Source organism: Eschscholzia californica, unplaced genomic scaffold (genome assembly GCF_041429995.1).
Source record: "Eschscholzia californica isolate CP2 unplaced genomic scaffold, dmEscCali1.0.p SCAF_1, whole genome shotgun sequence".
In the NCBI taxonomy this organism is placed as follows: Eukaryota; Viridiplantae; Streptophyta; class Magnoliopsida; order Ranunculales; family Papaveraceae; genus Eschscholzia; species Eschscholzia californica.
This window is the reverse complement of record NW_028238198.1, coordinates 86373095-86398474: the sequence shown is the minus strand read 5'-3', so window position 1 is coordinate 86398474 and position 25380 is coordinate 86373095. Positions and strand designations below refer to the sequence as shown.

Sequence of the window (25380 nt, the reverse complement as noted above, 5' to 3'; positions counted from 1 at the left end):
CTCTGTTTATCTTGCCATTGCTATTAAATGTCATCTTTGTTTTCTGCACAACTTAATTTTGTCGTGTATGTCTTCATCCGTGGTATGAATTCGTTTTGTGCTTTAGTATGATTCCATCGTCTTATGCTATTAGGTCTTTGCAAGATAGCTAGAGTTCACTTAATTTTTATCTATTTGATTGAGTTGAGTTTTATGTTGGTAAACACCAAGTACCAAGATGCTTAGCTTGGTAAGCAGTTTTTTCTACCATATCAAATGTATAGAAAAGCATCCCCACAAGTCTAACTCACTGCAGTCACAAATGTAACTAAAGTACCTGAATAAGGTTACAAAGAGTGCGCCTAACAGAGTGGCAGGAGTAGATAGAAGTGTTGCTAAAAGTGGCTTACAAATCGCTGCTGAAGTGGTTACTACTTGGCCAAGTGATCTACCATACATCACTCGTTTAACAAAAAAAAAAAAAATCTACCCAACATCACTAAAATAACCCACAAAAGCGTCACTAATAGTGTTTACAAAAGCACCAGAGTGAAATTGGCGGCTAAAGCATTGCTAGAAGTGGTAAAAAATGTCCCCCATTGCCCAACAAAGGATTACTAAAACTAACTATCAAAACATCACTAAAGCTGACCGTCAACCAGTGTTGAAGTGCTTCAATAAAGAATCATGTCATTTCAAAAGCGTCACTAAAGGTACCCCCAGAAGTTTCGACGCCCTATAAAGCACCCTTCGAAGTGGTAGCAACAGCATCGCTGAAGTGCCTAGAAAGGATCCCTTAAAGTGATATTCAAAATGCTGCTAAAAGTGGCTATAGGAACATAGGCTCCAAAAGCGTAGGCAAAAGTTAGACGTCAAAGTGTTGGCAAGAGGTAGATGTCAAAGTGTCGGCAAAAGGTAGATGTGAAAGCGACACCAAAGGTAGATGTGAAAGCGTCACCAAAAGGTAGATGTCAAAGCATCGCCGAAAGTAGATGTCAAAGTGTTTAAAACTCTTGATGAAATTTGCCACTCGGAGCCAAAAATGAGTTTCTTGATTGCAAAGTGAGCATTCCTACGTGCTTATATGGGCAGAATAAATAAATTAAAAAAAAAAAAAAAAAAGAAAAAAAAAAGATGAAAAAACCGTTTTCCGCTGGCCAATGACACATCGCCAAAAGGTAGCTGTCAAGTGTCGCCAAAAATGTCTACTTAAGTTTCACAAAGAGTAGCCACTAAAATAGGTCGCATAAGCATGGCCAAACACATGGAAATCTATGCAAGAATCTATTCAATAAGAACTTCAACTATTAAGTGCTACAAGATCTCGCGATAAAAAAACAAAGACAGGTATGTAAATTGAAGGCTATATCTCCTACTCTTCCAAATTTGACATTCCAATGTCATATAAAAGAAAAAATTTGCATTCAGACTTATCCTTTCTTCACAAGTTTATATATAACAACAAATCTCAAGCTTTAAGCAACCATAATCTCCCACACCTTCAGCAAGAAGACTGATAAACCTAGACAGGCCCGACTCAATTTCGTATATCAAGAACTCAGTCTTTAACTTCCACCAATCTGCACGTGTTCCCTACCATGGTTGATAATGAGAACAAAAAATGATAATAAGTGAAAGTAAATTTGGAAAACAAAAAAAAGTTACCTTTGATAGCAAAGTCTGGACATTTTTAATCTAGCCAAGGAAAGCTTTCAAAGACAATGGTGGAGGTGGATCCTGTCAATGCAGAGAGAAAAAGTATAAGAACAAGAATCTACCCTTCACCCTACTTCTAGAAGATCGTTAACAACTTATAAGACATTCCATAGGTAACAACTTATAAGGTAGCATCTTGTTTTGGCCTTCTCGAGTGGGCTAGGTTGGCTGGATGCAGAAGCCTAAGGTGTTTTGGGTTGGGTGGGGCCCAAAACAACCCGCTCCATTTGAAACTAGGCTGAGTGGGCTTTGTTGGTCCAAAATCAGGGAAACGTAGCTCGTACCACAAGTTTTACATAATTCACAGTCATATAATCATTTTAGCATTAGAGTCCTATGACTCTTTTTAAAAGGACTTCAAGATAGTGCGTCTTTTTCAATAAATATTCTTGCCTTAAAGAAAGTTAACTGCAAAATAAAGGGTGAAGACATTAAATCAAGATATTATTTTCACCTTGCTAGTTTCTTGATGCAAATACTGTCTGACTACCGTAGCCTGTTGTAGGAGCCTCTCCATTGCTGACTGGCTGGGCATGTTGGCATGAGCTGATATTGACCGAGTCAGGAGAGGGAAGTCGAAAAGAAAAACAAAAGAGGATGAGAGAGAGAGAGAGAATCAGAGAACGTACCAAGAATTGCTCGATTCAAACTCTCTGCAACATGCTGACGATACTCAGAACTTAGCAGGTGAAACATCGGAGAAGTTTCTGGCTCTTCATAAGCTAGTAATGCCATGAAGTCCTACAGTTTTAACAAGCTTGACTTTAAGTTCCCTTCGACCATATGGAATATAACATCCATGATCGAAGTAGGTAATATCCTAAACTAAGAACAAGAAAAGCAGAAGAGACGTACTTCAAGCTTCTCAACAAATGTATGGAGCTTTCCAAATGGTGCCAAATTGGTCTGCGCAAACTCCAGAGCCTCTGTGCTGCCAGGGAAATATAGGCATCAAAATGGAAAGAACACAAATACCAATATCTTTGCGAGGCTGTTTACTCACCATTTCCTGGAGAAGACAAGCTCGACAAAATGGAGGCTCACGAGATCAAAAAGCAACTCAATATTATCTACGAGTAAGTTAGGTGCCAGTTGTTCCGTTAGTTCTATGGCCTCCAGAGTATTTCCCTTGAGCGCAATATGGTAAATAGCTGATACACAATCAACGAAATAAACAGTGACTAACTACCATATATGTGATTTCGACACTTGATCCACTTAGCAAGAATTAGTCAAGAGAAAAAGAAAGAAAAGATGACATTAAAAACGTACATTTTCTTTTATCCATATCCGTAGGGTAATCAACAGGGGGATTTACCCGGGAAGAAGCTATGAATGACTCTGCCGTCTCTTTATAGCAGTTACGTACAAGATACGACAACACAATACTGTGAACATCATTGGCATTGATAGTCTGTAAACGGTGACAAATTAGATTACAAAATAACCATAAAACATGGGAAACTCGCAGAACATAATTTCCATTGATAAGTTTATCGGACTTAATGACATAAAAAGCAGCCATTGCGGCACATGGACACACAAACGACAAGCAAAGGCATCGACGTAATTAAGCTTCTTGAAAGTTTGTTAATATCAAGGAATTAAATTTCGAAATATTTCGGTCGAAATGATCAAAATATTTCCATTTCCATGCCTACTGAAGTTTCCATCCAAACCGAAATTTAATTAAGTTTCTCTCAACAATGCCTTGTCAAGGAAATAAATGTCGAATTTTCCATTTCAATGTCTACCTAAATTTCCACCGAAACTGAAATTTCAGTCCTTGGTTAATACTATTACAAATAACAACTAGAAAACTCCTATACTGATTTCAACCCACCCAAAAGGATAATACCCATTTTTCATCTCAATGAATTACTGTAAATTCTTAGGTTGTACTTGAATTTCAGTGAAGGGTTTATGTCTTTTATAAGACTTTCATAACAAGGTTTCTAGTTTCCCTTTTAACAGTCCAAGTTAATCAGTTTGTATAGGCCATGAGTTAAAACTGAAAACTTTAGTGTAAGATACTGATCAATTTCCCATACAATCGATAGAGAGTTATAAGAAAAGGGTTTTGGGAAACCCTAGAAATCCAGTAAAACTTACGATATCTTCGTATTGACGTGGATCTAATAACTCCATTTTGGCCTTCAAATCCCCCATATTTTCCACCTGAGAAAGATTTTCTCGTCGTGTTTCTCCAGTTTTGTGGTGTTTGGCCTTTTCTCTATGGGGCTTGTTTGGTTGCAATTTTGGTATCACTCAAGTTTTGTGGTGTTTGGCTTTTTATCTAATTTGCAATTTGATATGTGAAATTTGAATTGAGGTCTAAATTGACTCCAGTTAGATTTCAAAATGCTCCTTTTGACGTAGACTTGTAGTGTCTGATTTGTTTCAGTTGTTGATTTTTGTTGATTTTACGTTTGATTCAGATGAATGAGATACAAGCGAATCAAATAAGTACACTTCAACAAAAGCAATCTACCATTTTTTATCAATATTTTTAGAGTGGAAAAAAAATGAAGAACACGAGAATATTAAGCAAGAGAGGTCGGGATTTTGTGGCATCTCTAAAAAGACTAAACTGGAAATTTGGGCCAAATGTCTCTCTCAACAATCCACATATGATACTTTATCTGATGCGGCTACGACATCGATATTGGCCCAAGATAATGGTTAATTTCATTTCCTATAATGGTCGACGCTTCGAGGAATCCAGAAAAGCCTTCGAAGAATAAAGACTTTGGTCAATTAGATTTTGCTCAGGGGCAACTTCATTTTTTAGTCGAGAAACTGATCTTTTTACTTTTTTCCCTCTAATCTACATCTCCCCTCGCTCTGTTCTCGGTCTCTCTCCTGTTCGTTCCCCCTCACACTCTTTCCTGCTCTTTCTCTCTCTTTCTTTCTCTCTCCTGCTCGTTTGCTCTCTCTCCCCTCCTCTCTCTCTCTCTCTCTTGCTCGTTTTATCTCTTGTTCTCTCTTTGTCCTGCTCGTTATTTCTCTCTCCCTCTCTCTCGCTTGTTCACTCTCTCCTTCTGTCATGCCATTTTCTCTCTTTATCATGCTCATTCTCTTTCTTTCTGTAACACACACACACAAGCACACACAGTTCCATCGAAGGGAGGTGTTTCATTCGTCGAAATCAGACATCGAAAAGGGACTCAAACGAAACCCTCAAGTAGGAGAGCAGAAACAGTCTAAACCCTCAAGAATGGTTTTCGTTGGAAACCCTCCTTAAGATTTCCTTTGTTTGAAACCAAAAAGCATCTGATGAAAGGGACACTTTCCTTCGTCGGAACTGTGATTGAAATAGAGAAAAAAAATAACATGAGTGAAAGAATGGAAGGAGAAAATGAGAAAGAGAAAAACGACCAAGAGATGGAGAGAGTGTAAGATAGAGAGAGGATGGCAAGAGAGTGAGAGAAAGAGAAACGAGCAGGAGATGGAGACAGTTGAGATAGACGGGAAATGACAGTAGAGGCTAGAGAGAGAAAAATGAGTAATAGCGAGAGAAAAAAACGAGTATGTGAGATAGAAGGAGAGAAAAAGAAAGAAAGAGAAGAATCGAAAATGGTCGTCGTTAGCCGAAAATGACAATGATGCTGAGACGTTGTGGTGGTGGAAGAGAAGTAAACACGAAAATGATATGACAAAATACAATCAAATAAGTTTTGGGGCTAAATATAAAAATGCCCTTCAAAAAAAAATATAAAAATGGCCCTTCAAATCAAGTAAAAAAATTTTCGCCCATGCTCCAAACCCATGACACAAAAGTCCGCGAGTTGTTGAGAACTTAATAAGAGATCAATGGAGAGATTTTTATCCAAAGCAAGTAACTCGTGGGTTCTTTAGAACCAAGAACAGGGAAGAAAAGTCCCCCTCTCAAATTCTCAACTTCCTTTGGCTCTTTTTGTTTCTTTCTTTCTTGCCCAAGATTTCAGGGGAATCCATTGTAATCCAAACACAACCCAACTCATTTCTCTCTCTCTCTCTCTCTCTCTCTGAAATGGGTTCATTTCATTCTCCTATTCTTCTTCTGCTTTCTCTTCTTCTTCTCTCTGCTCATACTTGTTTCACTTCCTCCTCATATTCTTCTTCTTCTACATATTCAATCATTACTGACCTCTTTGAAACTTGGTGCAATCAACATGGGAAGATCTATTCTTCACAAGAAGAAAAAAATTACAGACTTGGGATTTTTGAAAACAATCTTGCTTATATCAACCAACACAACAACAACAGCAACAACAACAACAATGAAAATTCTACTTATACCCTTTCTCTCAATGCCTTTGCTGATTTGACTACCCATGAATTTAAATCTTCTCGTTTGGGTTTGAGTTTTTCTGATGCTGATTTTGTTGGCGGGTCTAATAATCCTCGTCGATCTTCATCATCTTTGCTTGATGGGTCTGGTGATATTCCTTCTTCACTTGATTGGAGGAAGAAAGGAGCTGTTACACCTGTTAAAGATCAAGGGGGTTGTGGTATGTTCTGTTAACCTACTTGGGTATTCGTTTAAACTTCATTTACTTCAGATTTATTTGGTGTTTGGGGTTAATGCTTAGAATTAGCAGTCCTTAACCAGGTCAAGATCTGAAAAGGGTCGGAATTGAAGTTAGCAAGAGTCTTTTTTTCTAGTTTAGCTGATTAGTATAGCTTGACACTTTGTTAAGTTTGTGTCCGTCCAACTCAAAACCAATTGTTTTGGAGTGGAGAGGACCTAGACATCGCCCTTCTCCCATGTGGGACTATTCTCACACGCCTCCTCACGTGTGGAGTTCTTTGAGCTTAACACCTGTTTTTTTTCATTTTCGGGTGACATGGAGCACGGTGTGGGGCTAGCTCTGATATCATGTCTAGTTTGTGGTCATCCAACTCAAAACCAATTGACAATTAGTGTAGAGGACCTAGACATTATATTCGTGGTTGTTATATCGCCCTTATCCCATGTGGGACCATTCTCACAACTTAAACTCTCTTTTGTATTCCTTCATAAAAAGCACATCCATAGATCCCCATTGAGGGCTTTCTTAGAAACTTGTTTACTTATTGAACCTCTATACGTCTAAGAAAAGGGGAGTATGGCTTAAGTAGTTAACCTATCAACCATATTCATTGAAAAGTTTCTCACTTAAAGACGATTGTTATCATTACTTTTTCCGTTCTAGGTGCTTGTTGGTCTTTCTCAGCGACAGGGGCAATCGAAGGTATAAATCAGATAGTTACAGGATCTCTTATAAGTGTCTCCGAACAAGAGTTAGTTGATTGCGATAAATCTTACAATAATGGATGCAATGGAGGACTCATGGACTATGCATATAAATGGGTTATAAAGAATGGAGGTATCGACTCTGAAGAAGATTACCCGTATCAAACTGCAGATAGAACCTGCAATAAAAATAAGGTCTAAACTAACTTATTTGTATTTGATTCTACATCAAAATGAAATAATGAATTTTACACTCATAATCATTTCGTCTTGTTTTAGGTAAAAAGAAATGTGGTAACAATTGATGGTTACACCGACGTGCCAGCAAATGATGAGAAGGAATTACTCCACGCTGTTGTTTCTCAACCTGTAAGCGTCGGTATATGTGGTAGCGACAGGGCGTTCCAGCTATACTCGCAGGTGGGTGTACTTGTGGTCATTCTATTTTCAGTTTCCTTTTTATGAAGGACTTATTAGTCATTACATCATATTACTTGGATACACTATATAGATGGAACATGCACATAATTGCCAGGACGTACCGTTAAGTGTTGACAACAACCCTAAATGCCACCACGAAGAACCCTTAGTAGACTATGATAAAGAACCCTGACATGCAGTAAAACAAGAACTACTATTTAATACGTATAAATTACGTAGGGTAAATCTCGATGGTAAACTACAGACCCCAAGACTCGAACCGCGAGACCTCTTGGTTCTTTAACGGGTACACAACCAGTGAGTCCCCCAAGTGTTATGGCCATTCTATTACATTGCCCATATTTACCTAGGAGCCGAAATTCCTAATTTTGAGGGTTTGGATAATTTTTATCAACAGGGAATTTTCAGTGGGCCATGTTCAACTTCTTTGGACCATGCTGTATTGATCGTAGGTTATGGGTCTGAAAATGGGGTTGATTATTGGATTGTGAAAAACTCATGGGGAAAAAGTTGGGGAATGAATGGATATATGCACATGTTACGTAACGGTCCAAGCAAAGAAGGCGTTTGTGGTGTAAACAAGCTAGCTTCATACCCAACTAAGACTAGTCCGAATCCTCCCTCGCCGCCGAACCCTCCTACTAAATGTAGTCTTTTAACCCACTGTGGATCAGGGGAAACATGTTGCTGCGCCTGGCACTTTCTTGGTATGTGTCTTTCGTGGAAATGTTGCGAACTGAATGCTGCTGTTTGCTGCAAGGATAACAAGTACTGTTGCCCACATGACTATCCAATTTGTGATATCAAAACAAATCAATGCTTAAAGGTATGTTTTTCCGTTTCACTTGGTTCTTCGTTGTTAGTTGTAACATTACCCAAGGCCTGACAGTTATCGATATTGTCTCCGCTTTTGCCAACCCGGTCCACAAGCCCAATTGGTGCAAGATTTTGTTTTTGGCCACTAGCCGACACTAAAGGTCTCGACGCTTACTAAGTTTGAGTTCGCACGTATACCCAATCTCCTTACGCTCCTCCAAGCAATGTGCGATATTACATATTTACATTAAGAGATATTCTTTTTCTCCTATAAAACAAGCAAGCTTCGCCCCACGATTTGAACCTTGATTAGTATTTCTGATAATCACGGGCTTCTTATCGGGCTCTTTTTTGTTTACAGGCAGCGAAGGGCACACGAAATTCAACGTTGTCGGTAGGACTGGCGAAAGGAGGTTCATCTGCAAAATTTGGAGGATGGACTACCCTTTTACAGGCTTGGAATGTTTAATTCCTTGTATAATTTGTTGTATTAATAGCTAAGTTATTCTCTTGCATTTTCTAGTAATCCTTTAAGCCAAACCTGTTTACTATCAGGTTTGTAAAATGAGTGATTCTTATTTAGATACATAACTTTATTTAAGAGTAGTTATTAGGGTAATTATTTGTGGGAGTTATATGTATTGGCATTGTTCCCATATTTAACATTGGATAGGTTATATATTAATAAAAGGCTGATTACTTAAATTTTTTTGAATGAAAGTAGACATAGTCTAGATTTTGTTCAATAATAACTTCGCGATTAGTATTGGACATCGATACGCAATTCAACATAGATACAACTTGCTGTGGCCCTTGCCAAGCAATGTTCAGACTCATTTCTGAAAGCGAATTCGCTGAAGTGTGTGCTACAGTATTATTTGAATGAAGACAATGTTTAGAGGAAATTGAGCGAATCAGATCACTAAGAATGGATCTGATTCTTCGAGGAGTATCCCTCCTATCTGAGCAAGGCTTGTTAATTGTAGAAGCATCTCTTTTTATATCAACTTGTTGGTGTCGAAAATCTTATGCCAACTCTATGGCTAGTAACCTTGTCTCTTGTAGCCCAGTTGGTTGGTTGAGATGCTTTCCAGTGCTCCCAACATGTCATGGGCTAAAGGCTAGGTATGAGCACAAGAAGAAGAAAACTCTATGGCTAGTAATGTTGATCCAGTTCGGATTCCATGGCAGATGTACTTGTATAAATTTTGATTTGTTCGAAAGAAAAACTCCTTCATGGATCGTACAAGCTGCCGCAATGCTGCCTTACTAGTCCTTTTTTTGTTGAATGTTGCCTTACCGTCCTCAAATGAACATGCGAAGTTAATTTTTGATTAGTTGGTTTCTCTCTTAATAAGATTAGTTGTCTTTTATTCTCTCAACTGCGAAGGTAAAGTCCTCTCGTGGGATGTAATAACTACTCCCAAATAATGACTCAGATGGTAATGTATGTGTCTTTTCGCTCGGAGACACATGATTAGACCATTATCAACACTCCCTAATAAAATGGGTAACACTTTTGTGGGTTTTCTTATGTTGAGTTTGTCTACAAAAAAAATGTGAAAGAAAAAGTAATAGCAATAGTCATGGCTTACACATTTTGTGCTCATTTAACATCAATATCTTGACTTTTCTTGATCGGAATATAAAGGTCATTTTCAACAATAATTTTTTTTTAGGAGAGTGGGTATTGAATGTCTCTTTAGTGGTGGGCCTGGTAGTAATAGTTGGTGGCCGGTGTTATTTTAAAAAATTTATTTCGTATGGTTAATGTGGTAAAATATTCTTTTCAATTTCGTCTGTTTTTTATTTATTAAAGAGATAGAATTGATTAGTAGAGATTACTTAGCTCTTAATCTTCAACTAAAATAATACATATCTACGATGGGAATGAAGATTTAGAAGCCAAAACATTGAGTCTTTCTACTACCTTTGGACATTTCAAAAGTCTTGTATTATATTTTAGGAAACCCATTTCTAAGGTCCCTAATAAAAAATTTTAGGAGTCCCAAAAGTGGGTTAGAAGGACCAAAAACTAAACAAAAGTTTATATTGATCTATTTTGCTCAATATTATTTTTTCAAACTTACCATTTATTACAACGATAAACTGTAAGATCCACGAAATGGGAAGATTAGGATTCAAATGTTAAGAGTGGTATTGTTGTATCAATATCATTGACGTTTAATTGACTGAGAATAAATTTAGAATAACTTTTTAGAAGGAAAATAATGAACCATAATTTAATGAGATGGAAATAAGATCAACTTAGACTAGTAGGGATTTTCATAGGGCATGGAAGAATACTACTTCCACACATTTAATTGTATCACATGAAGATTTACAAAGGCCACTAGATTAGCAACACTTTTGAGAGGAGCGTTGTAGTTAAATTACAACAGGATATAGGGTATCAGTAACTGTGGCTTCCTCACCAAAGAGCGTCACTAAAAAGCAAAGACTACTGAAACAACCACACTTTCGAGTAGTGGCATTTTCGTAATTCAAATCATACAAACTTCTCACCGTCTTGGATTTCAGTATAAAAGAGGCAACAGAGCAATTATCTGAAATTGCAAGTTCTCTGTTCAAAGTTTTGGATAAAGAGAGAGAAAGAGAGATATGGCAGCAGAAGAGGGACAAGTAATTGGTTGTCACACTGAAGATGTGTGGAAGGAACACCATCTCAAAGGCATTGAGAGCAAGCAACTGGTATAACTTCTTACACTTTTCCATTTTTTGATTTTGTTTATTAATGGAGTTTTAGGGTTGGGGTTTGTCTTTCTTAAAATGGGTAGCTCTTTTTTCAACTGAATTTTTTGGGTTTAGGGTTTTCTGTGAATGATCTCCATATGATGTTAAATTCTGTAGGTTATTTTGTTTTCTTTATCTATTTGTTACTTTGTTAATGAGCTTCAATTCAATTAGAATTTTTTCCTGTTTTCTTGTTGTTTGTTGCAGTTATGTCTTTTTACTTCTTTTCTTAATGATCTATTAGATATCTTTATGTTTGGCTAGATTAGGATTTCAATTGGATTTTATATGTGTCTGCCATCTTGCTCATGTTTGGGGCATCCAGAAAGTCTCTCAGGAATAAAGATTTCTGTTAATTAGATTTGAGGCAATTGTGTTTTGAGTCTGAAAAAATCGACTTGTTTGTTGTTTTTTGCGCCCTAATTTTCATCTTCCACCTTTCAACCACAACCTCCCACCAACACCAACACCAACACCATCTTCCACCTTTCAACCACCACCATCAACACTTTTTTTTTGGACGCGAGTGGTGGTGGTGTTAGTGGTCGGAAGTGGTGGTGATGCTACTGGTGGTAGTCGAAGGCAAGGTAGAAGATGAAGATTAGGGGCAAAAAACAAATAAGTCTATTTTTGAACTCAAAACAAGGTTGCCTCTTGGGTCAAATTTAATTGACCAAAATCTTTATGCCCCGAGACTTTTTTGGATGCCCAAAGCCGTGGCCGAACTTAATAATGGTTTTCGGAGAGTTGGATGAATGGGTCTAAGGTTATATTTCTTTTTTTCTGAAGATCTGATATCCGATTGATATTTTTTTGACTTTACTTGACAAACATACGTTTTCCTACGAATTTATCGTCTCTAATAAAATCAGATCTCAAAAGAAATGTTCTTTTAAACCATATGTATATTTTTTGAAAAAGGTTATATAGTATCTTTGTCTCGAACCCTTGACCTTTAGAGGGTGGAAACCAACTTGGTAACCACTCGACAAGGGTTGTTGACAACCATATGTAGTCGTTGAACTGAAAACTCAAGGTTACGGGAGGAATGCTGAATTTTTTTCTCGACATCTGAAAATGAAATTATATTTGTGTTGACTTGAACATGGGTTTTGTATGAACCATCTCATTAATAATATCGTATCTTCTCAATTCCAGACGTACTTATTGAGCTGAAAAACTTATGTGTTTGAGAGGTAGATATATTTAGATTTCTCCTTTCATGTTCAGCCACGGGTGTAATTAGTAACTGATTTTTCAGGTTGTCATTGATTTTACGGCTTCATGGTGTGGGCCGTGTCGTGTAATTTCTCCAATACTAGCCGAGATAGCCAAGAAGCTTCCTCATGTTTTGTTCCTCAAGGTCGACGTTGACGAACTTAGGGTAAGTAACTCATACATCCTTACTACTTAATTTCGTTTTTGTTTTGTGCTTCCCTTTTTGGTTAAGTTAATAGTTAAAAATGAATTTATGACTTACAATGGAGACCCTTTATGTTAAACTGGCATAGCAATAGACCGTCCCATAACAAGTTAACCAATCTTCAAACATTCGTTACAATTGGTTAATGTTGATGAATCTTGATTTTCAACCCCTTATAGCTAAGTTAAAGATATGGTATGTGGATATGTTTGCAGTCAGTGGCGGAGGAATTTACTGTAGAAGCGATGCCGACTTTTGTTTTCTTGAAAGAAGGAAAAGAAGTGGACAGAGTTGTGGGTGCAAACAAGGACAAATTGATGGATACTATCACCAAGCACTTAGCTTAAAACTGGCTTCTTACTGATTTGAGATGATAAAAGCTAGTTGTTGTGTGTGTGTGATAAATTGTGTGTTATGAAATAAGGCACTCACTCAGATTGTGGTTGTACTTTATTGCTGATGTTGGAAGACATGAATGAATATTGTGAATTACTATGTTACTTGCCTATTTGCATGCATACTCTGTCAACATGTTTCTTTGGATACTTTGCCTGATCTATATATGAATTTGGTTAACAACGAAAGACTGTTTTCCTAAAATTTGCTTTCAAAAACAAAAATGTTATTCACCCTGAAAAAATCGTTCGACCACATTCCAATCCAGATTAATTGAGCATCTTAGAGACATCAGCCATCGGCCCTTTCGTCAAGCCACTTTTTCTGGCCAAGCATCACTATTGTCTTAGAAACCCACCCTTTCGTCAAAAACAAAAATGTTATTCACCCTGAAAAAATCGTTCGACCACATTCCAATCCAGATTAATTGAGCATCTTAGAGACATCAGCCATCGGCCCTTTCGTCAAGCCACTTTTTCTGGCCAAGCATCACTATTGTCTTAGAAACCCACCCTTGGCGAAAAAAAATTGGTGCTTTGAGGAAATAGAAAATTTTCCGAAAAGAGGGAGAGAGAGGAAAGATAAGTGGTGGTGGGAGGGGAGGAGGAAGAAGCAAGGGAGAAGTTAGAGAGAGGAGAGAATGGTGGTGACTGGTGGTGGACCGGGTGGTTGGAGGTGATGGCCGAATTTTTTTTGCTCCGTAACATTTAACAGAAATAAAATCTACAATTTTGTACTCCGTAATTTTTTTTTTTTTTTTTTTGTTGAATAATACTCCGAAAAATTTGACAAAACGTAATATTTTCTTTAGATACTTTTTGCTTAGCTCAGACTTGTTATAATCTAGGTTTTGATACTAACATAGAATATGCCCGTGGGCATTCTTCACTGTGCATGAAAGTTAGCTCCAGTGACTAGTGAGAAATGCTTGGCCCAGCCAAATCTCTCTCTCTCAACCTCGTCAAGCACCTTCAGAACCAGCGTTCTCTCTGTCTTTTCGGCACGAAATCGAGTCGATATATACTCAGAAACAAAGATGAAGACGACGACGACGATCATAAGAGAAGGAGAGGAAGAAAAATAAAGTCCAATGAAGGAGAAGAAGAAGATGGACATAGTAGTATTTACTTACACAAGAGTCGAGGCCAACACATTCTCACAAACCCACGAGTTCTCGACGCCATTGCCAGAAAAGCTGATATTCAACCCACTGATACAGTCCTTGAGATTGGACCCGGTACCGGAAACCTCACTCTTCGACTTCTCGAAGCCGCTGACAAGGTTTTCGCTGTCGAAATCGATAGTCGAATGATCGAAATTCTCAATAAGCGTGTAACTGAACGTGGGTTGGAAGATAAATTAACTGTAAGTAATGTTATCGAGATATAAGTTCAATGTGTTCGACGAAATTCCTCAATGAAAATATCTAGCTCAATATAAAAGAGTTGCCTTTTGTTTTATTTTGTTTCAGGTTATATGCAAGGACGCACTGAAAGCTGATTTCCCTGAATTTGATCTGATTGTTGCTAACATTCCGTACGGGATATCTTCACCTCTTATAGCCAAATTTGTTTTTGGGAATAACTCATTTCGAAATGCCACTCTTTTACTTCAAAAAGAGTTTGCTCGAAGACTATTGGCCAAACCGGGTGACTCTGAATTCAATCGTTTAGCTGTGAATGTGAATCTTGTAGCTGATGTTGAGTTCATAATGGATGTTAGTAAGAGAGATTTTGTTCCTTGTCCGAAAGTCGATTCCTCTGTTGTTAAAATTCATCCTAAAGCTCAAGTTCCGGATGTGGATATGAATGAATGGTGGGCTTTCACTCGAACGTGTTTTAGTAAGAAAAACAAGACGTTGGGTGCTACATTTAAGCAGAAGAAGAAGGTTATTGAATTGCTAAGAAGATCCCAAATGATGGGTAATGATGAACTTCATAACGATGACAACGAAGATGAAGAAGACAGTGATGTTGAAGAAGATGCTTCTTCCCCGTGTTTGGGAACAGAGATGGCTATGTACAGAGACAAGATAATTGAAGTTTTAAAAAAGAGCAGATTTGAAGATAAAAGACCTTCAAAGCTATCGAACGAGGAGTTACTTTGTTTGCTATCACTCTTTAACCAGTCTGGAATTCATTTCCATGATCAAAGAAGTGTTAAGTTTGAACCTGATATGGCATTTGAATCATCTTAATCTACTTTAAACGTCATTCGATTTTGATGTAGAAGAAACTTTAATGGGCAGTTCTCGAAAAGTTGGGCAACAATGAAAAAAATTCAAAGTTTGCCCACTTAGCCTTAGGCAAGATGTAATCTAAACAGTAGCTTCATAGCTTGTTATTTAAGATATTCTTGATTTGAGAAAAATTGTTTATGTATTCATTCTTCAATAATTTAGATGAGTTGAGGAATTCATGGCAAGTGTTTGTTTGAGCTTACTAGATTCTAACCACAGCTTTTGACCCTTTACTAGGGTTTAGAAAGGGACCAATTAATGAAGGAAGAATTCAGTTCAACAAAAAAAAAAAAAATGAAGGAAGAATTCAACAACAAAATATAGGCATGGATACTCTATTTCACTACTTGGTTATACAAGTCGCATACAATTTACCCGCACGATGGTCAAAAAGTAATCTACTGATATTGAATTTCTTTATTGACAATTGTGTTTTTTTGTGCGTAAAATCTACGTAAAATGACTAGACTTTGAGTGTAAAGTTAAAGTATTGGAGAAGATAAAAGAAAGAAAGAACTAATGGGGAATCCATTAATCACCCATGGGTGGTGTAGTTGATAAAATGGTCAAATGACTCTTGCATATTCTATTCGAGAAAGAAGAAAACAAAAATATAAGCCAACATTTATTCCCTTTTCTAATTAAAGTGCAACCGACCTAGCTTTTGCTCAATGACTTTCTCTTTCTCAATTCCTTCGAGATAATTTGACGAATTAACTTGTCGAAAATTTTGTCGAGATTGCTATCTAAAATACACAAAATTGTAGTCAATGCATGGTTGAAAGTTGGTGCAGTATACGATAGTGTTAGTAAGAACACCATCACAAGTGTTGCCAAAAATATCACCAAAGTTAGGGACAAGCGTCCAGGGAAGTGACGATAAAAGACTAACATAAATACCTAGAAAACCATCAATTCTTTTGAGTAAAAAATCTCCCAAGCCTCACAAATTTGTCCAAAAACGTTGCCGTAAAATACTAGCAAAGCGTCTTTAAAAAAGCACAAGGTGGTGTCACAGACACTGCCATAGGCGCTTCCAAATCTTTTAGCGTGGGAAGAGCGTTGGGGAAAATATTTTTGAGGTTTGTTTCTATGAAAACAAATAAATTTTCCAGGATACTAATAAGACCGATCAAGAAAGTCACAAATTTTAAGATGGAACTAGTCCAATTGAGGTCTTGGAAGAGAGAGAAAGATACGAGGGCAATTTAGGTATTATAAAAAAACATTCAACGTCGACTCTCCGACCCTTAAAAAGCATCCAAATCCTCATCTCTCTTTCTCTCACTTCTCTCTCTTTCTCGTAAACTCAACAATGACCAGCTCCTCTGCTACTTCACGCAAGGTTTTCTTCATCTTTCTTTCTCTGTCTAAAAACCCTCATCTTCTCTCTCTCTCTGTCTTTCCCTTTCTCATCAATCTGTTGTCTTTTTTATAGGCTCTGAGCAAGATTGCTTGCAATCGCCTACAAAAAGAGCTACTTGAATGGCAACTTAATCCTCCATTTGGATTCAAACACAGGGTCACCGATAATCTTCAAAGGTATAATTTTTCAATCTGGGTTTCATTTTTTTTCATAATCTTTTCTAGGGTTTCTTTCAATTCCTTGTTTTTTATCTTGCTAATTGAAAAATTGGTACTTTTGGGGGGGTGATTAATAAATGATAATAATAATAATAATAGGTGGGTAATTGAAGTTAATGGTGCTGATGGAACTCTTTATGCTAATGAAACTTATCAGCTTCAAGTTGATTTTCCTGAACATTACCCCATGGAAGCACCTCAGGTCAGTTTTATAATCATCTTCTTCTTCTACTATGAATTTGTTTTTGTGGGGTTTTTTAGGGGATTAATTAAAAGTTGTTTGATTTGTTTGGGTAGGTTATTTTTATAGCTCCTGCTCCTCTTCATCCTCATATATATAGCAATGGTCATATATGCTTAGGTAAGTTTATGGTGATTCTATTGATTTTGATTTTGATCATCCATTTTTGCTTTAGAGATTAAGCTTTGAGATTCTGATTCATTTTTAACAAGATTTGTATGCCCTTAATCGCACTTGTTGAGCTAGTTTTTGGTTAATATCTCCTTCAGTTTCTTACATAGTTGATGCTTCGCTTTCGTTTGGTAGTTTAGATGCCTATCCTCCATAGATTGTCAAGCAAATTTGGGTTTGAATAATTAGTGGTGACAACTGACATAAGTTAGGTTAAATTTGATGTAAATTGAAGTTGAGGGTATATGCCGAAATGTTTCGGAAACGTGGGATGAGCTCTATATTCTCATTTGAGGGCGTTACTTCAAGTTTGTTCTATAACTCCTTTAAGTTTTTTTTTTTTGAATTGACTCCTTTGAAGTTTTTGTGAGTTACAAGATAGACTTTTGTCAAGCAAATCAAGCTGTAAGCCGTTTATTAGCAGATCATGTTTGGAAGTGCCCAGTAGAGAAACGGCAAAGTCCCATATGGGGAAATTAAAGATAATGATGAAACCATAATAGTAAAGCTCGTACTAGTATATTGGTGTTAGTTTTGTTCGTGTGTATAGAGGATAATTGGTAATGGAGATTCATTTTATTACTTTTTATATCTCATTATCTTCGGAACTGAGGGAAACACAATATAAAATATGTTCTAATTACACGCAAAAGCTACTATCTTACTTTCTGAATGCTAGTTATTTCATTCGTATAAAATCGGCTTAACTTACTTTTGGAGCTTCTTCTTTTTGCTCTGGCTTTGGGTATATTTCTGGGAGTTCTATTGAAAAACAACCTATATATCTTATGAAATTTCAAAACCCTTCTAACTTATTCCCTTTCAAAACTAAACGGTCTTTATTTGCTCTCTTCTTTCCGGCATGGTAGATATTCTGTATGATTCTTGGTCTCCAGCCATGACTGTTAGCTCGGTCTGTATCAGTATTCTCTCCATGCTTTCAAGCTCCACTGTGAAGGTAAATCACCCAAAGCCATCAAATCTATGGATTTCTTGTTTTCGCTCCCTTTGTAATCATAATGTCTATGTTTTCATGTTTGTTGATTGGATTTTGATTTCTGGTGCAGCAACGTCCTGCTGACAACGACCGATACGTAAAGAACTGTAGGAATGGTAGATCCCCAAAGGAGACGAGATGGTGGTTCCATGATGACAAAGTATAATACCAACAGTTAACAAAGAACTCACATTCCTGGAAATGAATGAAGAATATAGGTAGAAGAAAAAAAAAAAACTCATCCCTTTTGAATGACAGAAATGATTTCATCTCAGTGCCCACCTGCGACATTGATGCTCAAAACAAAATAACACATGTGTTAAATGAGCTAACTTAAATTTTCGTTTCGGTTATTTGTATAGGAAGAGTTAGTCTTGTTTTGTTTATGCCGATATTTAAGGACCAAAAACACAGAGATTTTGATTGTGGGTATAGTTTGCACAACAATCTCTGCACCTCAAAAGCCCATTTCCCTTTTCTTCTCCAAAAGAAGAGGTAATGAAATATCATCTCAGGTTTAATACTATGAAATCTTATGAGTATGAAACAGCTTGATTTTGTGAATAAGTGTTTTCTATGTGATTGAATGTGATGGAAGCGTAGGAACAATATGGGACTCTAGCTTATATTATGTTTTTGGAGTTCTAACTCAGAACCAATTGGTTACGAGTGGACTGACCTTGTGATCTTATATGTTTACATACCAACTTGTTGACACGATCCCTCTGATTGTGAGGTATGTGAGCTTGTGTATGTGTCTTTTTTATTTTGTGCCATGGAATGCATATGGCTCTAGATGTCCACCGCCCCCCGAGAATGAATCTTTAAACCCTTGGAAAAGCAGAATTTGGATCGACTTAGTAGCGCTGTATCGGGTCATCCGTGAGGTTCAACAACCTTCACGAGGTTTCTTGGTTATTAGCAAAAATTTCAACCTAAATTATTACTACCTTTTGCTATGTCTGATTGAAATCTATGACTTAATCTTCCTTTTAACTACTGCAATTAACTTTGTGTGTGTTTTTCAAGTGAGATGATGTGGATTATGATGTAAAGGAGAAGTACCAAATTCCCCATTGTCTTGGGGTACGTCATTTCCACCCCATACCTTTTGTTTCTCTCGAACTCCCCATCACCATTTTTTGACACAAAATAACAGTCCCACAAAATGTCATTATGGCGACTTCTATTTTTTTTTTTTTGGTCTTTCTCTCTCCCTCCTCTTCACCACCACCTCCGAGTCTCTAACCACCTCTGGGTCGAGGTTTTAGTCGAGACCGAGAGAGTGGTGTTTTAGTCGAGAGAGAGAGAGAGAGAGAGTGAGAAGACATGAGGGTACAAGTGTACAATTATATTCTTATTATGGGCTCACAAAATAGGGGGGGGGGGTGTGTGGGGGTGCGGGGGAGAAGACACGATCAAATGAAAATTATGGGGTAAAAGACAATTATATTCTTATTACTGACTCACAAAATAAAGGTTTGGTGCAAGGTAGTCCAGTTGGTAAGTGCATATACTGCACAATGCGGAGGTATCAGGTTTGATTCGATGGAAGTGCAAATCCAGGAATAGCGAGCTTGTGTGTAAATAGAAGTAGTTTGTGGGTTTTGGGTCATTTAATTCGTCGGTTTTAGGCCATTTAATTTCATCGGATTTTAGGCCAGTAGTATTTTAACAGTTATTGTAATTATCACATCATATCGATGTATCGATGCCTTTGTAATGACTATTATAGTCAATATTCAAAAAAAGTGTTTTGATACACCAATACGATATCTGTCAAATTTAAAATTTACAAAATATTACAGATTTAAAGTTCACCTAACTACTTTATTCTTTAACAAAAAAAAACCTAACTACTTTATTTATACCAAATTCAATAATTCTGAATATGAACTTTTATGGATGAGATTGAATTTGAAACTTTAGTGTTGGGGAATAGATGTCGCCCCAATCAGACTACCAATTGTCGGCCTTTTATATTTATTAAAATTAGAAAAATATAGGAGTATTTCAGTAATCATTATCCCAGCAAAAAAAAAAAAAAAAATTAGAGGAGGACAAAGTCTTTGTCAACTATTGTGGGACCTAAAAAATATTCTATCTTCCAACAAAATTACGTGTCACCACTCATATCGCTCATATAAAGATGGGCCCTCTCTTTATTTCCACATAAAGATGAAATCAAGAAAAACTTTGCATTAAATATTCCCACGCAATGTTTGCTTATCCTCCATTTAATTTTTTTTGTTTTTTAGTCCGACTGTCTTCTATTCTTCCTTTCCAAATTTATGTACCGAGTTATACACTTATAACTACAAAAAACTTTTTGACAAAGTCTAAGATCAACTTGTTGGTCGACATTTAAGATTTAGGGTTCAATGAGAGTCAGTTGGATTACATATTACAACATGAACTTATCAAAATATAAACACAATAGTAATGAGATTATACCGTCTTTCGCTCTTCCATGGCAGCCAACAATATACTATTAGTTGGTATGTGAATAGCAATATTACTTCTGTACAAAAAAAGGAAAAACTTATATTATTTTCTCGAAATTGTGTTTATCATCTCTTATAGTGATTTGATATCTATTCACCATTATTAATAAGTTGAATTTTGTGTTTCTGGGTCTTGTAAATTATAGTAATCTCGAAATCCATCTTAATAATTATTTTTATGTTGTAGATAAAATCGGACTGATTAAATTCAAACGTCTTATGTCAACAATTGACAACTCTAACATGTATTTGGAAATTTTATAATTCTCATAATCGAGAATCTAACGAAAGTATTAGAGTGTGTTTGATATATCCTATTTCCACGGAAATAAAAGAATTTCCATGAAAATAAGTATTTCCACCGTTTGATACGAAGTATAATTCCGTGACTTTAATTCCCTAGGGAATCTATTTCCATGAAATAGTCCACTTTTAATTCCTTGCTCCCCCCTCGGAATTAGTTTCCATGGAAAATCAAAACTCAAAATAAAAATAAAAATATTCTAATATATTCGGATACTTGAAACCTAATATTTATCTCCATATATGTTTAAAATGACATTTTTACCCATAAAATTTAGCAAAATAAAATTTTACTTATACATTGAGTAAATGATATTTTTGTCCTTCTTCCCAAATGACATGTTTACAAAGTTGTCAAAATGACATTTTAACTTTATATAGACAAAAGTACATTTTTACCTTTTTATAATATCAAATTGACATTTTAACTTTATGCTGTCAAAATGACGTTTTTACCCTTGATAATATCAAAATGACATTTTTACCCTTAAGTGGTTTGAATGACATTCTTACCTTTATCTTGTAAAATGCCATGTCCACACTTTTACATTAAAATGACAACTTTACCCTTTTATATTAGTAAAATCTCTTTTTGAAAAACATAAAGGTAAAAGTGTAATTTCGACAGTATAAGGATGAAAATGTAATTTTGGGAACATAAAAGTGAAAAATATCATTTTTGACTACATAAAAAGTGAATAAAAATTCTTAATTGAATATTATATTCCTAGAAGTTAGTTGTCAACTAAATAACAGAGTTTGTAATTCCGCAAATAATAAATGACTACCAAATGAAAGAACTCTTATTTCTATAGAATAAATTTCGTGAAGACTTTCTATAGAATTCTTTTATTTCCACAGAATTATTTTCCTGATATCAAACACTGCCTTAGGGATTTTAAGAGTCTAAATTCAAACCGTTAGGTCTATCATAAGATGTTTTTTGTGAGGGCTGCCGATCACCCTTCAAAAAGAAATCTAATGGAGTTGTTACACTGACGTGGCAGTGGGCCTATAGTATGACGCAAGAACAGACCAACCGGCAGGTAGCCTGCTACCGAGATTACCGTCTACGGCAGTTTAGCTTAAAAAAAACTATTTTCTTTTGGAAGAGGAAAAGGCTTTTGGTATAGGAAGAGCACTATTTAGTAAAGGCAGTGCGCTAGAAAGGTCAATTTATTTATTTGCTCTTCCTTTACCAAATTAGTTTAAGGAGGGCGTTATAAGGATCATTTAATAAATAGTGCCAAAATAGAAGGACTTAGACAAAAATTAATAATAAATCTAATATTTTATTCACTTGTAGTTTCTCTCACATAAACAACCAAAACCTAATATCGTCACTACTATCAACGTCACCATTAGTATTAAAAAACTTGCAAAGTTTACCATCACCATAGTCTTAGTTTCGAGCTTTTAATGGTGCCTCAAGAAAGAAGATTCCTTTGACTTAAACGGAGACATCGACTTAAACGAAACCATCGACTTAAACAAGGGCATCGACTTAAACGAAGTTATCGACTTAAACAAAGACATTTATAATGAAGATAATATGTCTCATGTAAAGAAATATCATTTTCTTGTCTTCCTCTACGATTGTACAAATGTTTTAGGATTTTAGGTCGTTTTTTTAGTAAAGAATTTTCGATTGGATCGACGGAAAATGGCAACGAATTTCGGTAGGGTCGACCGAAGAAGATAACAAATTTCGGTCGTAACGACTAAAAAAGATGACAAATTTCGGTTGGGTCGATTGAAAAAGATAACAAATTTCGGCCGATCCCGCTGAAAATAGTAATAAATTTCGGCTGATATTGCTGAAATTAGTCTGTTTTTTCAACCGCTCTGGCCGAATTTTTTTAAAATTTTCAGTTGGTATTCATGAATTTTTATTTATGCTAAGCGAAATTTCTTTTATGTAAATGTCGATTATATATTTTTCGAGTTACATCCTTGTTTGTATTCTTCATTGCAATATTGATACTTGAAATCTTCAAAAATTACTTCTGTTAAAACTCTAAAAATCTATGAAGAAATCAAGCAATAACAAGAATTACAAACTCTCTATGGAAATTGGTGTTTCTAGGGTTTAGGTTTCTATCTCTATATCTCTCTGTTTGATAGAATCAAACAGATTTAGGGTTTTTCTCCTTTTCCGGATGTTCATCTCTCTTCTCTCTCTTTGATTTGATCGAAGGTTGTAGGTCGAACATGATTTTGTCTTCTCTCTCGAAGATTTTTAGTCGAACAGGAGGATACTTTCTTTTCTCTCTTTTGGTCCAAAATAGTTTGATGGGAGGGACCAAAGTATAAATATGGGATATTTAGAAAAAAAAGCTTATCCCTCCCTATTCTAAAAAGAGTGCTCTCCCTATCTAATGCACTGCCTTTGCTAAAAAATTTTCTTCCTATACCAAAACCCGAGGAAAAATGTATTTTAATACTAACAAGTAAAAAAATAGAGCTAATAACCAATTAAATATTTAAGGATGTTTATCGGCCAAAAAGGTGGGGCCATTTCCAAATAGCTTTTTTTTTTTGTTGAAACCATTTCCAAATAGCTAGTTTGAGTTAGTATAAAAAGAATCCACCAAATTTATGTCATAGCCAATTAACAAATCAATAGCTTTTTATTTTTTGAAATAATTAACAAATTAATAGTTGAATGTTAACTTATAAGTTTTCTTAAACAAGTAATAAAATACAACAAAATACTCTCCATCATTATTTTTCAATTGTTGTTAGAATGTTAAATATTAATATGAAGTTTTTTTTTTGTATTGTTCAGCGTGTGTCTCAAATTCTTGACCTCTAAGATGAAAGATTATAACTAGGGGTGTTCGTTGGTTCGGTATCCGGTAATTTGGTATCATCCGTTACCAAACCGCTCATGGTTTGGTTAGCGATTTTTCAAACCATTACCAAACCGCTCATGGTTTGGTTCGGTTACTAACCAAACCATCATAAACGGTTTGGATACTACTGGATACCAAACCATCCATAAAAAACAATTTGTTCTCCATGAAAATTGGCGAATCGAGTTACTTTCCTCATACACTGACGTATAAAATCAAGAAAACACTCCTTAAAATTATGGAGAAACAATCAAACTAACATAATACGTCAAAAAATATTTGAAACATTAAAGACATGTGCAGGCCAACGACCGAAATATTATGTAGTAGCTAGTAATATTATCGATACATGAATTGTTTTAATATAATACTAGCTAGTAACATTATATTGTAGTGGTGTTGTCGTATTTGTATGAAATTATGGAGATATGATAGATATATTTTAGAAAAAATATGTAAATATACAATTATAAATATTAATTGAACTTAACTGGTTCGGTTTGGTTTTAATGGTTCCTAAAAATTACATCCATTTACCGAACCAAACTAGGTGGTTTTTGAAAATCTACAACCATACCAAACCACTCGTTGTTTGGTTTGGTTAGAAAACCGACTGGACCGGTTTGGATCGGTTTGGTTTGATTGGTTCGGTCTATTTTTGCACACCCCTAATTATAACTCTTACCACTCCAACCAAAGATTGTTGACAATATCAATATGATGTTATCATAGTTTAACTATCTTTGATATCTTTGCAACAAAAAAAAAATATTGTTGAGGATGAATACATATTACATGAGATATTATAAAACATAAATTAGTACTTAAATTATTTTTTATCGATATATGAAAACTACAGATAAAAGGGAGCCCAATAATCACTTATAAATTGATAATAGGAAGGTAAGAGAGTACATTGAAAATTTGAAGTTTGTAGGAGGAAGTTATCTTCTTTTCGACTATTCCATTAAGGATGAAAAATTATTTATTTTAAAATGCAGTTGCATCTTTTTTTTTTTGTTAATGATCCACTAAATGATTTTGTTTTAATGTGAGGCATGATTCCTACCCTTTATTTAGCCAGCCAATTGTCTATACACCAATTAAGCATATAATTTGGACTGTAAAGAATCCACCAAATTTATGTCATAGCCAATTAACAAATAAAAATTTGAATTTCAACTTATAGGTTTAGTTAAACAAATGAAATACAAAAAAATGCTTTTGCCATAGTTTTTTTAATTGTTTTTGGAATGTTAAACTTCAATGTGAACTTATCATAGTTTAAGTATTGTTGATGTAGAATACGTATTACACGAGAAATTAGAAAACATAATTAGTACTTCAATTATTTTTAATGGAGTTTCAATGTATTAAAATTCGGAACAAAAGGGAGGCTAATATCGAAATTTGCTTACAATTTTGTAAACAACAACTCATGGCTATGTACACTGAAGAATAATTTTGTAAGTACATCGAAATTTTGTAAGTACATCGAAATTTTGTAAGTACATCGAAATTTGAAGTTTTTTTTTGATGAAATATCGAAATTTGAAGTTTGTATGGGAAACTTAACTTCTTGTTAATTAGGGGTGAACATCGGTTGGATAACCGACTTTTTCGGCCAATCCAAAGTCCAAACCGAAGGGTTCGGTTTTTTCAAATCTAAATCCGTACCAATCCGTTCATGGTTTGGTTCGGTTACCGATCCGAACTATGCATGGACGGTTTGGATCGGTTGGA

The 25380-nt window shown here is 35.6% G+C and overlaps 5 protein-coding genes across 6 annotated transcripts; 4 read left to right on the top strand and 1 right to left on the bottom strand.

Annotated features, from left to right (window-relative positions):
• Window positions 1-1244: 1244 nt before the first annotated feature.
• On the bottom strand, window positions 1245-3955 carry LOC147570579 (uncharacterized). 2 transcript variants are annotated; one of them, XM_086672744.1, is made up of 8 exons: window positions 3808-3955; window positions 2968-3109; window positions 2699-2846; window positions 2551-2626; window positions 2325-2436; window positions 2150-2241; window positions 1645-1716; window positions 1245-1572 (listed from the first exon to the last, which is right to left on the bottom strand). In XM_086672744.1, exons 1-7 carry the CDS (start codon window positions 3862-3864, stop codon window positions 1675-1677), a joined length of 669 nt encoding a protein of 222 aa, XP_086528870.1. In that variant the 5' UTR covers window positions 3865-3955; the 3' UTR covers window positions 1245-1572; window positions 1645-1674. The 2 variants fall into 2 exon arrangements, with proteins under 2 accessions (XP_086528870.1, XP_086528871.1); XM_086672745.1 differs by having other exon boundaries at window positions 1245-1559.
• Window positions 3956-5398: 1443 nt separating this feature from the next.
• XBCP3 (xylem bark cysteine peptidase 3) lies at window positions 5399-8875 on the top strand. The gene is made up of 5 exons (XM_086657133.1): window positions 5399-6188; window positions 6873-7108; window positions 7193-7333; window positions 7752-8180; window positions 8532-8875. The coding sequence occupies exons 1-5, from the start codon at window positions 5708-5710 to the stop codon at window positions 8637-8639; spliced, it is 1395 nt and encodes a 464-aa protein (XP_086513259.1). The 5' UTR covers window positions 5399-5707; the 3' UTR covers window positions 8640-8875.
• Window positions 8876-10403: 1528 nt separating this feature from the next.
• LOC147570577 (thioredoxin H-type 1-like) lies at window positions 10404-12847 on the top strand. The gene is made up of 3 exons (XM_086657129.1): window positions 10404-10882; window positions 12186-12308; window positions 12563-12847. Exons 1-3 carry the CDS (start codon window positions 10793-10795, stop codon window positions 12692-12694), a joined length of 345 nt encoding a protein of 114 aa, XP_086513255.1. The 5' UTR covers window positions 10404-10792; the 3' UTR covers window positions 12695-12847.
• A 426-nt stretch (window positions 12848-13273) lies between these two features.
• DIM1B (Ribosomal RNA adenine dimethylase family protein) lies at window positions 13274-15167 on the top strand. The gene is made up of 2 exons (XM_086672743.1): window positions 13274-14108; window positions 14215-15167. The coding sequence occupies exons 1-2, from the start codon at window positions 13668-13670 to the stop codon at window positions 14938-14940; spliced, it is 1167 nt and encodes a 388-aa protein (XP_086528869.1). The 5' UTR covers window positions 13274-13667; the 3' UTR covers window positions 14941-15167.
• Window positions 15168-16134: 967 nt separating this feature from the next.
• LOC147570575 (putative ubiquitin-conjugating enzyme E2 18) lies at window positions 16135-18584 on the top strand. Its single transcript, XM_086657132.1, has 6 exons — window positions 16135-16327; window positions 16421-16524; window positions 16666-16768; window positions 16864-16927; window positions 17848-17936; window positions 18046-18584. Exons 1-6 carry the CDS (start codon window positions 16298-16300, stop codon window positions 18139-18141), a joined length of 486 nt encoding a protein of 161 aa, XP_086513258.1. The 5' UTR covers window positions 16135-16297; the 3' UTR covers window positions 18142-18584.
• Window positions 18585-25380: the final 6796 nt, after the last annotated feature.

Excerpts from the sequence above, each read along its gene's own strand:
- XBCP3 (XM_086657133.1), top strand. The coding sequence starts at position 5,708 with ATGGGTTCATTTCATTCTCCTATTCTTCTTCTGCTTTCTCTTCTTCTT. Across the intron at positions 6,189-6,872 it reads TAAAGATCAAGGGGGTTGTG|GTGCTTGTTGGTCTTTCTCA; the intron begins GTATGTTCTGTT and ends TTTCCGTTCTAG. Across the intron at positions 8,181-8,531 it reads AAACAAATCAATGCTTAAAG|GCAGCGAAGGGCACACGAAA; the intron begins GTATGTTTTTCC and ends TTTTGTTTACAG.
- LOC147570577 (XM_086657129.1), top strand. The coding sequence starts at position 10,793 with ATGGCAGCAGAAGAGGGACAAGTAATTGGTTGTCACACTGAAGATGTG. Across the intron at positions 10,883-12,185 it reads GCATTGAGAGCAAGCAACTG|GTTGTCATTGATTTTACGGC; the intron begins GTATAACTTCTT and ends CTGATTTTTCAG. Across the intron at positions 12,309-12,562 it reads TCGACGTTGACGAACTTAGG|TCAGTGGCGGAGGAATTTAC; the intron begins GTAAGTAACTCA and ends ATATGTTTGCAG.
- LOC147570575 (XM_086657132.1), top strand. The coding sequence starts at position 16,298 with ATGACCAGCTCCTCTGCTACTTCACGCAAG. Across the intron at positions 16,328-16,420 it reads CCTCTGCTACTTCACGCAAG|GCTCTGAGCAAGATTGCTTG; the intron begins GTTTTCTTCATC and ends TCTTTTTTATAG. Across the intron at positions 16,525-16,665 it reads GTCACCGATAATCTTCAAAG|GTGGGTAATTGAAGTTAATG; the intron begins GTATAATTTTTC and ends TAATAATAATAG.
- DIM1B (XM_086672743.1), top strand. The coding sequence starts at position 13,668 with ATGCTTGGCCCAGCCAAATCTCTCTCTCTCAACCTCGTCAAGCACCTT. Across the intron at positions 14,109-14,214 it reads GGTTGGAAGATAAATTAACT|GTTATATGCAAGGACGCACT; the intron begins GTAAGTAATGTT and ends ATTTTGTTTCAG.
- LOC147570579 (XM_086672744.1), bottom strand. The coding sequence starts at position 3,864 with ATGGGGGATTTGAAGGCCAAAATGGAGTTATTAGATCCACGTCAATAC. Across the intron at positions 2,437-2,550 it reads CATTTGTTGAGAAGCTTGAA|GACTTCATGGCATTACTAGC; the intron begins GTACGTCTCTTC and ends TTAAAACTGTAG. Across the intron at positions 2,242-2,324 it reads TTTGAATCGAGCAATTCTTG|CTCATGCCAACATGCCCAGC; the intron begins GTACGTTCTCTG and ends GGTCAATATCAG.